Source organism: Solanum tuberosum, unplaced genomic scaffold (assembly GCF_000226075.1).
Source record: "Solanum tuberosum cultivar DM 1-3 516 R44 unplaced genomic scaffold, SolTub_3.0 scf00294, whole genome shotgun sequence".
Taxonomy (NCBI): Eukaryota; Viridiplantae; Streptophyta; class Magnoliopsida; order Solanales; family Solanaceae; genus Solanum; species Solanum tuberosum.
In genome coordinates this window covers 677602-696085 of record NW_006239231.1, presented here as the reverse complement: position 1 = coordinate 696085, position 18484 = coordinate 677602, and the positions used below count along the sequence as shown (strand labels likewise).

At 32.3% G+C, this 18484-nt stretch overlaps 1 protein-coding gene and 1 pseudogene across 1 annotated transcript; both read left to right on the top strand.

The window, feature by feature from the left end:
* The first annotated feature begins 7760 nt into the window (after nucleotides 1-7760).
* Nucleotides 7761-14040, top strand: LOC102593297 (transcription factor VIP1-like; annotated as a pseudogene).
* A 2295-nt stretch (nucleotides 14041-16335) lies between these two features.
* On the top strand, nucleotides 16336-18466 carry LOC107063117 (abscisic acid 8'-hydroxylase 1-like). Its single transcript, XM_015314564.1, has 9 exons — nucleotides 16336-16451; nucleotides 16720-16851; nucleotides 16971-17271; nucleotides 17348-17614; nucleotides 17700-17786; nucleotides 17877-17955; nucleotides 18024-18130; nucleotides 18202-18320; nucleotides 18418-18466. The coding sequence occupies exons 1-9, from the start codon at nucleotides 16336-16338 to the stop codon at nucleotides 18464-18466; spliced, it is 1257 nt and encodes a 418-aa protein (XP_015170050.1).
* Nucleotides 18467-18484: the final 18 nt, after the last annotated feature.

The window sequence follows — 18484 nt, the reverse complement described above, 5'->3', positions numbered from 1 at the left end:
AATCTTGCTTGTAATTCAACTATACTTATTTTTTAGAGCAACTTTCACATATAGCAAACACAAAATTCATATTTGTATGCTATAGCAAAGTTTGCATAATTGCGCTTCATAGTAAACATATATATGTATAATTCGCTATACATATACAAAAAAAAACACTTGTATAATTCGCTATACATATACAAAAAAAAACACTTGTATAATTCGCTATACATATACAAAAAAAAACACTTGTATAATTCGCTATACATATACAAAAAAAAACACTTGTATAATTCGCTATACATATACAAAAAAAAACACTTGTATAATTCGCTATACATATACAAAAAAAAACACTTGTATAATTCGCTATACATATACAAAAAAAAACACTTGTATAATTCGCTATACATATACAAAAAAAAACACTTGTATAATTCGCTATACATATACAAAAAAAAACACTTGTATAATTCGCTATACATATACAAAAAAAAACACTTGTATAATTCGCTATACATATACAAAAAAAAACACTTGTATAATTCGCTATACATATACAAAAAAAAACACTTGTATAATTCGCTATACATATACAAAAAAAAACACTTGTATAATTCGCTATACATATACAAAAAAAAACACTTGTATAATTCGCTATACATATCAAGAGAGGTGAGTGAGACTGCCACCAAACGAGAGTGGCGAGCGAGATTCCACCAGGGAGAGTGGCGAAAAATAGCAATAGTTAGCTATAGGGTACAATTAAATCAAAGTATATTTATAGCATTTAATTTGAATTAATAGTTTGCTATTATATATAATTTTCCATTATTTCTTAAACCTATCTAAAAACAAAGATCCAAGCAATTTCTTGCATGGTAAGTAGTGATAATTTTAGAACACATATTAATTGATTGAATTCCTGACCAGCTATTATTTTTAGTATATATTTAAATAATAATACAAAGTTTAATTTATTATTCAATAATATCTTAAGTTAATTAAAAATATAAACATCCTTTTTGAATAGCAATACCTGTCTTTATCTGCAAAAAATATTCATATCCATGGCCGACGATATAACTTGTTATCCTTGAAGAACTATTTAAATTAATTCATAGACCATATATAATATCATCATTATATTTACAAGTGGTATTAATGAATGATTTAGTTCCACCATAAAAAAAAATTAAAATAAAAAGACAGTCTGACATAATAAATTTTTGTTATGTATAACGTCTGGAAAAAAAATCAAATTATTATATACAGTTTTACATGATATTAATTAATGCAAAAGATAATTTCCACAACTGAAATATATGATCTCTAAATTAAATGACAACAATTTTTCGAGTTACATCGAGATTTCATTTGAATATATACTTAGTTAAATTCATTGCATCTATATTCCTTCTTGTCTAATCATTTGTTGGTGGCATTATTAATGTCAAAACCATTATAATTTTTTTGAGTAATAAACACATTGAATCACTGCAATAGAAAACAACAAATTGTTCCGACAAGAAGGAAGCTTCTTTAGCAATATTACTCCCCAATTATTTGGTGGTGATTATATTAACCAATTAAATAATCAACTTTTCTAGAGTTAGCCAAATAATTTAGTCATATCCCATTATTTTTTAATTTGTTCCATAATTTCCAATCCTTTGATTTTCTCTCATTTGATTCTATTTTTTTTTTCAAAGCAAACCAATAAAATTTGTTAAACATATTTTATAATTTGACAATAGTTATTATGAAAATAGAATAAGAATAATTCTATCCGATTCCTTTGTATATTGTTGTCCCTAATTTGTGAAAGTTTGTCGACAATAGATATTCTAATTGAGTTTAAGTTTTGTGCACGGTCAGTATATAAAATTTTCTACATCATCAATTATTTTTAAGATAAACATGGTAACTTAATTAAGTAATTAATAAAAAAAATTTGAATATAATTATAATTACGTAAAATATAGTAAAGGAAAGTTAAGTCATCTTTCTTCTCTAACCAAAATTAATTCATAGTTATCTTCTTAATTAACCAAGTTTATTTGGGATATCTTAATATTGTAGATTAGAATAATAAGTTGCTACTTTTTTTTAATTCTTCTTCTTGTGTTTACAGATCATGACTTTATCAAAATTTTAAAAGAAAAAACAAAGACAATTAAGAAATTAAAAAATTTTGAATAAAAAAAACAGATGTAGAAAAGCAAATAAACTTGATTAATTAAGAGAATAACTATGAATTAATTTTGGTTAGAGAAGAAAGAGGACTTAATTTTATTTTATTATATTTTACCGTAATTATAATTATATTCAAAAAGATATTTTATTAATTACTTAATTAAGTTATCATGTTTATCTTAAAAACTTAAACTTAAACTCATTGGGAATATTTATTATGAAAATAAAATAAGAATAATTTTATCCCCTTCTTTCATATATTTCTGCACCTATACTTGTAGAAGTTTATCGCTAATCAATATTCTAAAATATATGTATATATATTAATTTCATCTAGAAAAAAGAAAATTTCAAAATGAGCAAACTCCTAAATATCTTGAAGTGATTATGAAAGCGTAAAAAATCTTGTGAGACTAATATCTCAAATTCATAAAACACTCACCTCACGTTTTATGCATTTGACCACTTGACTCATTTCCAAAATGTGTTTACTCTATGGTCTCTCCTATATGTTGTGTAATTTATTTTTAAAATTTAATCTAACTATTTGACAATAATAAGCTATATAATGTTGTTTCATGATGAATTAATAATTATTAATATGACACCCTCTCTCTATATATATATTTGAATCAATTCAGGTATGTATTGTCAAAAACTATATTCATATACTCGGAAACAAAATTTGTACTTGAATACAAAATTCATTATAGAAAAACAATACATTTGTTATATACAAAATTCTTACTCGGATACAATATTCATTAAAGAAGAACATAGTACATTTCTCGGATATAAAATTCGTACATACATTTCTCGGATACAAAATTCATTATAGAAGAACAGAGTATCGAACCCTGTCCAACACCCTACGAATCATACGATTCACTATAGTTCTCTTCAGCCGCCGAAGAAGACAGTAGTAACGTCTTTCTATCAGTCATTTCTTCTATCGATTTTCCCATATCATCATATTTTCTTTTTAAGCTAATTGTCATGACTCATAATGTAGACACATAATTTTTTTATCGAACTTAAGTTTTTACACCCATTTAGAGCTTAAATATTTTATAAATCTAAATTAAATATTTTGATTTTTTATCTTATTTTATTAAGTTTATTTTAAAAGATTTGAAAACAACAAAAATAGAGTCACACTTTAAGATACATTTTGTTTTAATTTATTCAAAATTTTAGTAAATAAATTAGTGATTTTAATATTTTCTTAATTATATTTTTTGATCTAGCTATTTAATTTTTCTATATTTTTATTAATTCCAAAATAATTAGTTAATATTATTATTATTTATTAACAACAAAAAATTTAAAAAATAAATCCTACACTACCCATTTCCCCACTTCCCACAACCCTCACCCCACTTACTCCTCCACTACCCCAACACTCCCTCACCCCTACACATTATATACAACATTTAACAGGCATGAAAAAAAAAACATCTGCACATTTTCCTTTTCCTTCCTACAATACACACACAGCAACACAGACACACGACACAGCAACACAGACACACGACACAACAAAAATTAAAAAAAAACAATCTGCACAAGGAAAACAAAGAAGAAGAAAGAGGAATCCATTTTTATTTTTAGTTTAATTCATCAATACATTCACATATTTTCTTTTCATTACTACTTTATTTAAACACAACACATATACCATCACAAACCACCTACAAAAATTTGGTGGGTGTTATAATCGAAGTTCGGTCAAGATTTTGCGGTATTCAACTTTTCCTTATCTCTTCAATTTATTTATAGAGTTTGATGTAATTTTATGACAAGTTTTCTTATATTTTGTTTTATTCATTAATTTGATTGAAATGATTAATTTGTTTGTTGTTATATCTCTATTTAATGAATGAAGGTAGCTTTAATCGATGATTATTTTTTATTTATTTATTTTAATTTGTTAGTTGTGATCTCTTAAAAATGAACGAGTCATAACATTGTTCTTATCTTGATTTAGATAATAACGATAAAGTAGGTATTGTTAGGCAAAAAAAAAAAAAAAAAAAAAATTATTGTTGTTTTATTTTATCAAACAAAAAATGAGATTTATTTTTTACAATTCGTTATTGTTTTCTTTGATTAGAAAGTGTATGCTTAATTTTGACGTTAATTTTTAGAGTAATAAAAAATCTAAAAATATAAAGTAAAAGGATATAGAAATGATGTCAGAATTATATATTGTATCCTCAATATTTAGATTTATTTTACTTTACTTGATTTTATGTATAAAGAAAAAATATTAGTTTTATAATGATTTGACAAAATTTTAGACATATTAAAAAAGAAATTGTTTCAATTAAGAATGTGGTTACACATCTTTTTTGAAACATTTAAAAGAAATTCAAGGATATGGTGACACACCTTGGTAAAATTATTCTAGAAAATATTTTATTTTGTCAAAATTAAGATGTGAGACATAAAATATTAGATGACACACTCGAGAGAAGAAAGCAGTTATGCTTCTAAGCCGGTGTATGCCAAGACTAAGAATGTAGTGATGCATCTAGGGTGGGACTAATTAAATTTCAACAATAAAAATAAATAAGAGCAAGTCATGACTTGTAATAATATATCCAAACAATAATTTAAGATAAGTATAAGTCAATAAAAGCGACCGTGCTAGAACCACAGGATACGAGAGATGCCTAATACCTTTTCCTCAGTCAACAGAATTCCTTACCCGAATTTCTAGTTCGCAAACCAAAATAAAAAGTCATTTCCTTTTAATTAGAAATTAAAAAAAAAAGGTGACTTGGAACACCATAATTCAATTTCAAGTGGCGACTCTAAAAGAAAAATAAAAATAATCCTTAATCAATACCGTCACTTTAATTGGAAAAATCCTATCCCGCGTGCGAAAAAAGGGGTGTGACACACAACGATATCATGTTACTTAGACGTCACATGGCATAAGGAAGTCTTTTAATCCTAAATCGCCAAGAGAATGAAGAAAGACACATGAGAATTTTTAAGAAGACTATATTGCTTGGAAGATTGATGGGTTTTGCTTGATGAATTTACAAATCAATGCTCATTTATTTATACTACTAACTTAGGAGCTATTACATAAATAATAATAATTTAATAAGTTCCTATATATTTATAAATAAGTTTTTTTCTAGAATACTCTACCACTCTAGAACATTCCATGCAATTCTATAACCTAAGTTACCAACATGTCACGACATGATATTCTTCGAAGTCGACAATCCATTTTCAAATCTAAAGTTATGTAAAAAAAACTGTTCCCTTATTAATTGGAGTACAAGTGTACTGAGTACAAGTGTACACTTTTTTCTTTAATATATATATATAAAATTATTCACGCCTTACGCAGGAATTCAATATCATGAATTTATAAAATAATACTTAAAATTTATCGGTCATTAAAATTAAAACAATATATTATCTTACATACAAGATTACGTAGAGCCACACAACAGGAGCAAAGTACACGAATATTTAATTGTGTAGAAGAAGAAGAAGACGTTAAGAATTTTTCGTTGTTTTAAAATGAAAGAAAATCCTTCTATTTATAGAGAACAAAGGGTAGTGTGAGCAAATACTTATTGTGCCTTATCGGAAAGGTCACAACTCTTTGGAAAAGTTACAACCCTTCGAAAAGATCACAACTTTTCATAAAAGTCGCAATTCTTCATTAAAGTAGCAACTCTTCATAAAAGTAACAACTTTTCATAAAAGTTACAATTTTTTATGAAAGTCGCAACTCTTCATATTTCATTCATATCTTTTAAAATCCAACAACGTGTACTTCAGATATCAATTCAAAGTTCTAATAAATGACATTGACCTTCAATCTATATTGTAACACCCCTAGACAAAAAAAATGATTAACTCAAATTACCAAAGATAAAGTAAGATTATCGAGAATGATAGACTAATGCATGCAATAATGCAAGTATACATAGGATTAAGTTTGGCCCAATATTCTTATATGGTGATCAGTTGCTTAAGTAAATTCAAAAGTGGGCTGATATTTATACATATAGAAGATTTGGTGGAGGCTTAATTTGTAAGATGGTGATGGCGGCTGTGAAGGTTTTTGAGAGGAGGGGAAGTGTAGTTATGGAAAAAAATAAATTAAAAGAGAATCTTGATTTGTGATGGCGCCACATAAACGGGCTTAGGATTCTCTTTTATATATATATATATATAGGCGCGCGCGTTTTATAACTTTAAACAATTCTATACTATTTCCTATCCATTTTTTCAAATTTTAAAATATTCCCTATTATTTTAAAATACTTGTCAAAAGAAATAGAGTTTACACTATGTTTCTTTCAAATTTATTAATATTCCCTATTATTTTAAAATATTGGTTAAAAAAATAGAGTTTACACCATGGGTCGTTTAGTTGGTAACAAGTTATTCCAAGATTAGTTATCCTATGATTAGTTATCTTGGGATAACTTATCCCACCATATATATTGGATAACTTATCTCATCACTATGATATAAATTGTGTGATAAGTTATCTCAAACAGTGTTTTCAAAAACGTTTTTAGGGCGAAGGCGAATCTCAGGACGGGGAGTACGAAAAACACTCAGGGGCGTAACTTAAAGACATAGATCCATAAAGCGTAAGTTCTAAAATTTGAGGCGTAAGCCCCGAGCATAAAAACATAAGTCCTGGGTGTAAAAACGTACGCCCAGGCGTTTTTAATTTATTGTTTTGAACTTTTTTTGCTTTAAATCATATTTTTATTATTAGTGTAATGATATTTCATAAATACTCCCTCTGTCCCTAATTACTTGTCCACATTTCCTTTTTTAGTTGTCCCTAATTACCTGTCCATTTTGACAAATCAAGAAAAAACAATTTTTTTTTTACATATTATACCCTCGATTAATTACTTAAAAAAAGGTAGAACTTCTCGAAAGTATTAAGTTTTTAATTCATTCACTTCACAATTAATAGGGGTAAAATGGTAAACTCACTATGTCAATTATTGATTTCTTAATAGGTGTGTCAATTCAAAAGTGGACAAGTAATTAGAGACATAGGGAGTAGTAATTATATATTTTTTTCTTCATTATTGATTATTAATACTTATCTCAAATAAAAATCATAAATCATTAAAAGATTTACTTTTGCTTATTTTATTAGTAATAAAACTATAAAATTGAATATACATGAGATTACGCCCCGTAGATCCATGGGACTTACTCCCTGTGTCTCAAGGCTTACGTCTCGCCCTGTACAGTATAAAACGTCTAACCTCATGCCCCCACCTTTTAAAACAATGATCCCAAATATGACAACCAAATAAGATATAAAAAAATGATCCCATCACTATTTTCTTATCCATCACTATTTATTTTAATCTCTCACACCAAAAGACCCTTGGACTTTGAAATTTCATATATATCTTTTAAAAATTTCCACTTTTTATATGATATTCACACTAAAATTCGATTATATTTGGCAACTAAATAAATGAGTCTTTACCGCTCCGACTATAGTTTAACCGTTCCTAACAACTATAATAAACCCTCCCATGTGAGCTTGCACTTTTAGCCAACTGCCTCTCTCTCCCCCTCTCTCTCTCCCTCTCTCTCTCTCCTTGTTCTTCTTCTTCTACACCCCCATTTCTACTCTCTCTCTTCTTCTTTCCAAAATCGAACTGAAGAATTGATTTGGGTTTGTTTACTATGGACCCGAAGTTCACCGGAAAGCCCATACCCATCCCATTTCTACCGGGTCGGATTGACCTTGACCAGATGCCGGATACTCCGACCCGTATAGCACGTCACCGCCGGAGACTTTCTTCAGGTTCCCTGACTTCGACGATGACATCCTCTTAGACGACGTCGTTGCTGACTTCAACCTTGACATTTCGGCGCCGGCGTTGTCCCCTTCTACTGATACCCACATGCAGCCGGCAAATTCAGCTGACTCGTCTTCAAACGGACCGGGTGCTGATCATAACCCTAGACCGTTGAATCACTTCAGGAGTCTTTCCGTTGACGCCGACTTTTTTGATGGTCTGGAGTTTGGTGAAGCTGGAGCTACAACGCCGGCTGCGTCGGAGGAGAAGAAGATGTTGGGTTCCGGTTCGGGTTATCGTCATAGGCATAGCAATTCGATGGATGGTTCTTTCTCTGCTGCGTCGTTTGAGGCTGAGAGCTCTGTGAAGAAAGCAATGGCGCCTGATCGGCTTGCTGAATTGGCTTTGATTGATCCCAAGAGAGCCAAAAGGTTTGAACTTCTATCAAGTTTTTTCCTTTTTTCTGTTAATAGTGTGAAAAACTTAAGTTCTTTGGAATTATACTTAGCTCTAATGATTAAAAGAGAAAATTTCTCTTCAAAAAATATTTGGGCTTGAGGTTGTTTGTTTGGTTAAGAGTTTGACTTTGGAATTATACTTAGCTTTAGTGATTAAGGTTTGAACTTTCATAAAGTTCTGTTTGTTTTTGTTTCAATTTTATATGCAGTTGCCTCAATTGTAATATGAAATTTTTTGGGGTTGAGGGTTTCTTTCTTTGGTTAAGAATTTTTTACTTTGGAGTTATACTTAGGTCTAATGCTTTAGAGGAAATCTCTCTTCGAATTGTTGGGCATTTGGAAATTCTTGGCCTCGTGGGCACATGAAGCAAAATAGATGGTTGCTATATTTCTTGGTTTTGAAGTGAATTGCTTGTCCCTGGGAATGCCAAAATTGTCTATGTTTTTAGCTGTAAAGAGCATGTTTGACTTGGTATAATGGAGTTGTCAAGTGTGAATTTGGTGAAATTATATCAGTTACATATTCTCACACTCAAATGGATGAAAGAGAAGAAAAGGATATGATTTGAGAAAAAGATGTTGGTGATCATTTGCAACACTTATCTTGTGGGAAGTGAAATAAGTTTCCACTTCATTATATGTGAATGGCCAGGATATTTAACACAGAGGATTAGTCTTTACAAGTAAAGTTTTTATATTGGGAAAAAAGAAGTAGGGATTGAGAGGGAGGGAGGGGGGACTATACTACTTAAAAGCAGTGCAGAGGCTCCTAGCAGGGAAGCTGGAATACTGAGTTAATGAAGAGATTTTATTGCACCTTGTATGCTCATTTAAGATGAAAGAAAAAAGCAGTGCTACTATGATGTGTTCTTTAATGAAGTGGTATTACGTGAATGGTAAGAGATGAGAAGATTTGGAAACTATAGGTTACTGACGACCTCTAAATGTCAGCATTAGTAATCTGAATTTTTTTCGCACAAAAGGTTATAGCGTGTGACGTGTCACTGTTACATAGCATGGCTTCCCAATTTTGTTGTCTTGTAATTTGTATGTTTTCAATTTTTCCTTAAAATACTAAGTCCCCTTATAGATAACAGTTCTAGCATTAAACTTTGGTTTATGCTTTTGTAGAAATTCATCTTTGTTTCTGCATTATTACAGGATTCTTGCAAACAGACAATCTGCTGCACGTTCGAAGGAGCGGAAAATTCGTTATACTAGTGAACTGGAGAGAAAGGTGCAGACTCTGCAGAGTGAAGCTACTACTCTATCTGCACAAATCATGGTTCTGCAGGTACAAAATAGGGAGACTGTACTCTTAAAAGCTACTACAGTATTCTTCTTTGTTTTCTTATTAGGCAAAATGACTATATGCATCACTCTTCATGGTTATCAAATTCTGTTGTATAAAGTTACCTTGAAAATTCAATAGCTTCTCATGTTTTCATACAATAAACAATGAGTATATTCAATATATATATATTTGGTTATGAGATTTTGTTGTATGAATTAACCCTATAGATAAGTTACCAAGTTCAAAAATAAATAAAAAATTAACCCTATAGATTCAATAGCCTTTTGTGTTCAGATATGTGATTGCATGTGTGTGAGTCAGAGTCGTAACATCTTCAAATCAAAATGGCTCTCTGCTTTGTATGATTTTTTTTGCTTAACTTGAATTATCTCAATTCATTCATTGCCTTGATAATGAATTAGGATGTTATGATTTTATATTCTTATGAGATTTTAGTTGGGCTCAAAGAATGAACTACATTGTTTTCTTATTCTGGCCAATTTTTTGCATTAAGAATTTTGGTAGGATGATTTTCTAATAGATGTCTTTATAAAGATTCTGTCTGTATTTCTTGCTAAGTTGCTCGGACTCTTCACTTTTGGTGCCGCGCCCGTGTCGTCACGACATGGGTGTGGGTGTGGATGTGGGATCCATGTTCGATATGGTCAACCCATTTTGGGTACTTTAACCAAAATTGATGGAGAAAGTCTGATATTTTTAATGATTTCTATGATCAATAGTACACAAGCTAAGGTGAAATTGAAGAAAATGGAATACCTTCTATATAGAAATTTATATGTCACTCATTGTCCTTTAATCTCTTTCCAAGATTCTGCTCAAGTTCTCCAACATAATATCTCATAATTTAGGTTTTATAACTCTATTTTTAGATATTTTAATTATATTTAGGTGAATCCCCACACCCGTATCGACACCCGTATCCATACATGGATCCATATCCCGAATCTTAAAAATTAGATCATGAAAGATCCGACCTCTAGATCCGTACCCGTATCGGACACCCGCACCCGAGTCCGAGCAATTTAGACTTCTTGTACTTTTTACCTAATTGTAAGGGTTGAGGAAGAGAAACAAGCTCTCGTCCATTTTGAAATTGAAGATCAGAGGTTATGAATGCCAAAATTGATGACGAAAATTAGAGGCTCTATTTGCTATTCTCAGTATGTTCTATAGATTAGGATCATTTCTTCAGTTGATCAGAAGGAACAGAGGGATAGAAATGTTTTTGCCTACAAGTCACATCATTGGATATGTATAAGATCATATTTTTAGGTTATTTTTTGGGAGCTTTTGAAATAAGATCCAAGCATAGTTTGTAAACTGATCGCAGCATGTGATTAAACAAGTTGGCAACAGTGTTGGTAACTTGAGCTGAGATCTTAGTTGACTTTATGTGTAGTTGATCCAATGTTACCTGGATGGTTATGTTTGAATCAGAAAATGTTTAGCTTTCGGAAATCGAAACAGGTTACTTCCCTCTTAAAGTAAAGCTGAACTTTGTCATCGAAGAAGCTTGAAAGTTAAGTGCTCTTTTGGATAAAAATACCCCACTACTCGACTAGCACTAAATTACAATCATAGCATCAACATAAATAAATCTTTGTTTTTCCCTTTTTTTAGGGTTGTCTTTCAGCCAAGTGCCTATCGGGAAAAGTAGATTAAAAAATTGAATAAGTTAGGTTTATGATCTTGTCTTTTACTCAAATTATGGCTTTATGGGGATGAGAAAGTAGCTTTTGTGAAGGATTATCATTGAGGTTGAGAAATTGGAGAATTGATGAAGAGTAGTCTAGGGGGTGCTGCTTCCAAGAAGGAGGGGGGCATCACAAAGCTAGAGATGGTTTTTTTAGGACTTGAGGAACGCTGGTGCTGGCAATGGGTGAGGGAGTTAGTGGTGCATGAGGAGGAGAAGGGATTAGCATTATGAAGGTGAAGTAGGTTTGCCTTCAGGAGGAGGATCAGGATTGCAAATATTAGCAAAGAGGGTAGCTAGGGAAGGGGGAGGAGTCCCGATGATTGGGAAGGAGTGCATTTGTGTTGATCTTTAAATGGTTTTCAACATGTGGTTAGATGAAGGAAAATACATTTAAGTACCAATATACTGGTCAAGCAATTGATCGTTCATGTTACTAATGAGAATACCATGATGAAGAATCAAGAATCCTACTGTTGGCGAGCTAAGAAGTAAAACGGGCAAAATTTGGCTGACCAATTTGGTGAAGAAATTCAAACTTGGGAAAGAAATGTGCGATCAATAGCAAAGTGACTTTGAAAGAAATGTTGGCGGATGATCAAAATATTCAATGCAGCCGGATGGTTATTACTAAAACGGTGAAGCGACCTTTGACTTTCAGTAACCGAGGTTTCGTTATTTCCTGCTTGCAGAAAATTAACCCTTTTGTCATCAAAGAAGTTAGAATTAGGGCTGTTATTGGGGTAACTTGTGCCCATCTACCACTAAACTGTTATGACTACATAGACAGCAATTATTTCATTTTCTTCACATTATTTTTTTATTTATTTAGGATTCTGTTTGATTGGGTGAGTACTATGTTCCATGTCCCTGCCCTCTTTTGCAAGTACTGTGGAATGCTTAGGCATAAAAATGGTAATTGGGAACTGGAGAAGAGAGAGATGGTGCCATTGCTAGTTACATATGGAGGGTGCTGTTGCTGGCACTGGAGGAGGGAGCTAGTGGTTGGGAGGTGAATATTGGAAAAAGTGAGATAGTGTGATCCCGTGAAGGTTTGAATGCATAGAATCAGGGAAAGGGAAGTTGTGCGAGCATTAGCAAGATGGAGGGGAGGAAAATACAGGAAAGTAGGTTTTTCTAAGCTGTTGCATTCTCTTTGGTGCTAATTATGGAAAGCATAACTTTTCTTAGGATACAGGAAAATTTTCAGTCAAACCTTTTCTTTTCCACCCTCTAGCTTGTCAGGCAATTAGGATTTTTCAAGTTGTTGCGCTTGTCTTTGATGCTAAATAATGAACTTTCTTTTTATGGAGGAATACTCATCATCAATTAACAGGTTCTTATTCTTATCTTGTTTTCTAGCATCATTTAAACATCCGAGTATGGTATCTTGCTAGCTAGCAATAATTTTTTTTGTAGAATCTACGTTATTTTCGTTGCTCTGGTTGTAAAATCTTTTTTTTAACTTCAAATTTTGGTCAAAAAGTCACCTTTATGCTACTTCTTCGCTGTTTTTGTCATTGTTGAGTATGAATCTGACTGCCACAAAACCATGCATATGTGCTTGTGTGGAGGTCTGCCATTCTTGTTTTTCCATGATGCTCCTTGCCTTTTTGTTTTCCTTTTTAAAAAAAATTACTTTGGTCGACAGTTGAACTTTTTGCCCTTCTTCTCATTAATTTTGGTGGGTAACATACATTAGGACGATCCATTTATTCATGAGTCATATATGCTGTGCGTGCAAAATCACAGTTTCAAGTTGTGGACATTTCTGTAGACATATATCGACTGTATTGTATTTATGTGGTGCTGGATGGAATATTTCCACTGCAAATTATGCTATTGCTAACACTGCTGTCAAGAACCATAATAACAATTAACTTATCCTTAATCATTTACATGCTATTTCTGTATGATGATGCAGAGAGACAATAGTGGATTGACTACTGAGAACAAAGAACTCAAACTACGGTTGCAAGCTTTGGAACAACAAGCCCATCTTAGAGACGGTATGGTCTTATAATAACTTAATAAGTAGTATAATTTTCACTGCTATTTATTGTATTGACATATGTGTGTGAATAATTTCCAGCTCTGAATGAAGCTTTGAGAGAAGAACTGCAGCGTCTAAAGATAACAGCTGGTCAAATGTCAGCTGCAAATGGAAGCAGGGGGCCGCGTCCACATTTCCCTCCCCAGCCTCAGTCATTTGTCCAATGTGGTAATCACCATACTCAACAACAGCAGCCGCACATGCCTCAGTCTACGACAAGTACCCAAAACATCGGTGGGCAGACCCAACCTAGCTTCATGAACTTCAATAACAGGGGTTGAAAATGTCAAAGAAAGGCAACATGTCACTAATGAGTAATTAGCATAGAGCCTTGTATATATTGATAATGATATGTAATGAATAGTGTTACAGGCTGTGGAGTGTATTCTGATCAGATCACTTTGTACCATTATCAAAATACCTAGTTACATGGGATATACTTGTTTTATAAACATCAGTTAGATATTGTTCAACATCTTTTATGTATTACTATAGTGTTTGAAAATAATACTTTGCTGATGAAATTTGAAAAGATTCTTCTGATAAGATATTGTTCTTGAATACTTGATCTTAGATTATGGATATAAAATTTGCATTTATTTCTCTCTATTTATTTATTTATGGTGGATTCATTACCTGACAAAGCCTCATACTAGTTGATAAATTGGATTCTTAATGATTTCTATTGAGCATGATTGGATTTAGAGTGGAGATGTGTGATCTAACTCGTCTGAAGTATGTCACACTCACAGTTAAACTCCTGAAACTCGGGATGGATGTAGCTTCTCTTCTGAAGCGTCTTAGGGTGTGTTTGGTATGAAGGAAAATGTTTTCCTAGAAAATGTTTTCCTGGAAAACAAGTTGATTTTCAACTTATTTTCTCATGTTTGATTGGTGACTAGAAAATATTTTTCGGAAAAGATTTTTGGTGTTTGATTTATAAATGAAAAATATTTTTGAGAAATATCTTTTATTTATACTAGATCAGAAAATAATTTTGAAATTGAAAATATTTTTTAAAAACAAACTCAATTTTATTTTTTTTGGTGGGGGGTGGGTGGTCGAGGATCGGGATGAAAAATAAAAAATTTGAAGGTGAAAATCTTTTTTTAAAACAAATTTAAACTTTTTAAAACAAAAAAAATTGTAATTTGAAGTTGGAATAGAGTTTTGGAAAATGTTTTCCTTAAGTTTTGAAGGGAAGTCATTTTCCTTAAATTTGAGGAAAATGAGTTGATTTGGAAAACATTTTCCAAAACATTTAACCCAACCAAACATGAAAAAATTGGAAAATATTTTCCTTCATACCAAACACACCCATAGTCTGCTAAATTGTGCATTCAGCTAAGAAGCGCACTAGCTAGGTGGAGTCTATTCGAAATGGGAAAAAAACAAAACTCGAGGGATTACCTCTATGGGTCCGCTCCCTTGTATTTGTGGCAGTTGGACGGTCAACAAGTTTGTTATATTTCTTGTTGTTTGTGATTTGGGAAGGATGTCAATTTTATAGGATATTTGCATAATAGAGTCATCCACTAACATCTAAAACCACATAATAAGAAACAACAGAAGAACTTGAGTATGAAACAAGAAGTTAAAGTTGAATCTATCATCAACGGTTGAGGTGAGATATGGACTCTTCATTCTTAATTAAAGGTCTCAATTTGCATCTTACGAATGAAAAGGTCTTGATGGAAAGTGCGTGAATTCAGGTTAGTTGAATCCACACCCATGTAGATAACTGAGAAAAAAAATTCAAATCTACAATGTGAAATAGATATGAAACTATTTTGACATTATTAGGAAGAAGATGCCATATAGTCATAGGCATTAATAGCCATGATTTCAACGCCAAAAAATCCATTGTTGCAATGATTCAAAGATTAATTAATTAATCACTTCCAAATGTTAAGTAGCCTGTCAATTGTCATGACAAGAAATGTTTACACCAACTAAGTTAAACTTTGGCATATAGTTTAGTTCCAAAATAAACAACAATAAGTAGCCTTAGACTAACAGAATTTTTAATATCTACGTATCAGCCAAGTTAATTAAGGATTAATTAATAACTCCCCACATCCACATGGCAAGCAGCTGTGATTAGACAAGAATGTTGACACCAACTAAGCTAAACTTGGCTTAATTCCAATAGGAAAGTGAAATTGTCTTGTCCAGATGTAGCATTGCAGAAAATTAGATAGAATGGTGAAACTAATTTTCCCACGTTTGATTGGTTAAATTTTTTGGAAAATATGTTTTTTAGAAAAATAAGTTCCTTAAAATGAAAAAAATAACTTCCTAATGGAGTTGTGGAATAGGGAAAACAAATTTCATAAGTACCATTCCACACGTATCGTCTCCTCTCCATCCTCCAACACACTCCACCCTACCCCACTCCCATAGTGTTTGAATAGATTAAACACAAATACTTGTGGTTTAAAATGAGAAGTTTAAAGTTAAATTGTTACTTACTAAATATAGAAAAGAGTTATTCTTTTGAGACTGACTAACGAGGAAAAGGAAAGAATCTCACATAAATTTGGACGAGGGAGTATTATTATATTCAATGGGGTCAATTTGTCTTATCCCATTCATCTTGTACAAATTAATCAACAACAAACAAGGAATTATTTTTAATATTAAGCTGTTCACAGAACATTCTTGAGATCATCAGTAGAATATCACATATAAACTCATCAAATTTTGCAGATTTAACACAATCAAGAATGGAGTTAATCATGTTTATTGTAATGTTGTTAGTGTTGGTTTTAGTAGTTTTACTAGTTCTATTAAGAACAAATAAGGCTTCTCCAAAAGAAATGGAAGCAATTCCAGGTACCTTAGGATGGCCTATTATTGGAGAAAGTCTCTCTTTCATATCCGAATTTTCGAGCCCTGCTGGTATATACAGCTTCATCAATAAGAGACAGCAACTGTGAGTATATCATACTATAGCACGTCGAAAATTGTTCAAATTTTTCTCCAGGGGCAATCCTGAATATGTGCTATGTTTTAGAGAGGTTATAAAGTTGTTCAGTAAGATAATGCTTGCTATATATAAGCTTTTGAGATTGATCTAACATTGTCATTCCCTTCAGAAAACTGTTCAACACGCTATCTTTACATCACTTTGCGAAGAAAATTCTCTGTCATCTAAATTCTGACCTCAATTTTATGATTTGTGTTATGGTTTTGCTTATTAGGTATGGGAAGGTGTTTAAGAGTTATGTATTGGGAAGGTATACGGTATTCATGACCGGAAGAGCGGCAAGCAAGATCTTGTTGACAGGTAAAGATGGGATAGTGAGCTTAACCTTTTCTACACAGGACAGCAGGTACTTGGACCTACTAGCTTGCTCCAACAGACAGGAGAGGCGCACAAGAAACTCCGAAGACTAATTGCTGAACCACTTTCTGTTGATGCTTTAAAGAAGTATTTTCAGTTTATCAACAGTTTAGCTATTGAAACATTGGATCAGTGGTCTGGAAGAAAAATTTTGGTTCTTGAAGAAACTTCCACAGTTGAGTCTTATGATCATTTTTTCGTAGAGTTTGGTCTAAAGGAGGCATTTTTGAACCTTTCAGATTATTCTTTTTTGCAGTTTACACTGAAGGTGATAGGCAACATGATAATGAGTTTAGAGCCAACTGGTGAGGAGCAAGAGAAATTTCGAACCAATTTCAAGATTATTTCTGGCTCTTTTGCTTCTTTACCCTTTAAAGTCCCGGGAACTGCCTTTTATCGTGGCATTCAGGTAACAAATTGTCGATATTCTATGCAAAATATGATGAATGGACAGCTTAAAAGAGATGACTATCTGTAAACTACAGGCTCGTGATCGAATGTATGTTATGTTAGACTCGATAATTGACCAACGGAGGAGTGGGGAAACCATAAAACAAGATTTCTTGCAATCCCTGGTGAAGAAGCATGGCAAAGATGCACCAGAAGGAGATGATGATGACAAACTCACAGATAAACAACTTAAGGATAACATATTGACGCTTCTAGTTGCAGGCCACGATACTACAACTGCTGCTTTAACATGGCTCCTCAAATTTCTTCAAGAAAATCCTGCTGTATTGGAACGACTAAGAGTAATTCTTATTCGAACCTAACGGAGAAAAGGAGCAACCTTTAACTGCTGACATTAGTTTATAACTTAGAATCTTTTATTTACAGGAGGAGCATAGAGAAATCCAAGCTCGAAAACAAGGCACATTAGATCTCACCTGGTCTGAAGTCAACAATATGCCTTACACCGCCAAAGTGAGCTTGCATACTAGTCATAAATCCAGCTTCTGTTCATCCCTGAAATTCAAAAAATAAACTTTCTTTTGTTGATATCTCAATGTTCAGGTAATCAGTGAAACACTTCGAATGGCCACAATCCTTCCGTGGTTTTCAAGAAAAGCAGCACAAGATTTTGAGATTGAGGGTAACAGTCAGATTTCTCGATATCTAGATTTTGTATGATCTAAAATGATTCTTTAAAACCATGTTCAGGGTGCAAAATCAAGAAGGGATGGTCACTTAACTTGGATGTAGTGTCTATCCACCGCGACCCCAAGATTTTTCCTAATCCTGAGAAGTTTGATCCTTCTAGATTTGATGTAAGTTCTCCAACATAATAAGTAGGCTCCTGAGATTTTCATAACAAAGAAAATTGTTGGATTCTGTACAGGATCCTCTAAAACCTTTCAGCTTCCTTGGATTTGGAAGCGGACCACGCATGTGTCCTGGAATCAACTTAGCCAAACTGGAAATTTCTGTCTTTCTTCATCATCTTGTCTGCAGATACAAGTAAGGAAAATAAACAAGAAACAGTCTTTTTGAAAAAAAAAATCTAATTCCCTGTGGGCAACTGCATTACTGACTTGAAAATTTGTCTTCCTTGTAGATGGACACCATTAGACACAGATGACTCCGTCCAAGCCAACACTTGTTAGGATGCTGAAGAACAAGTA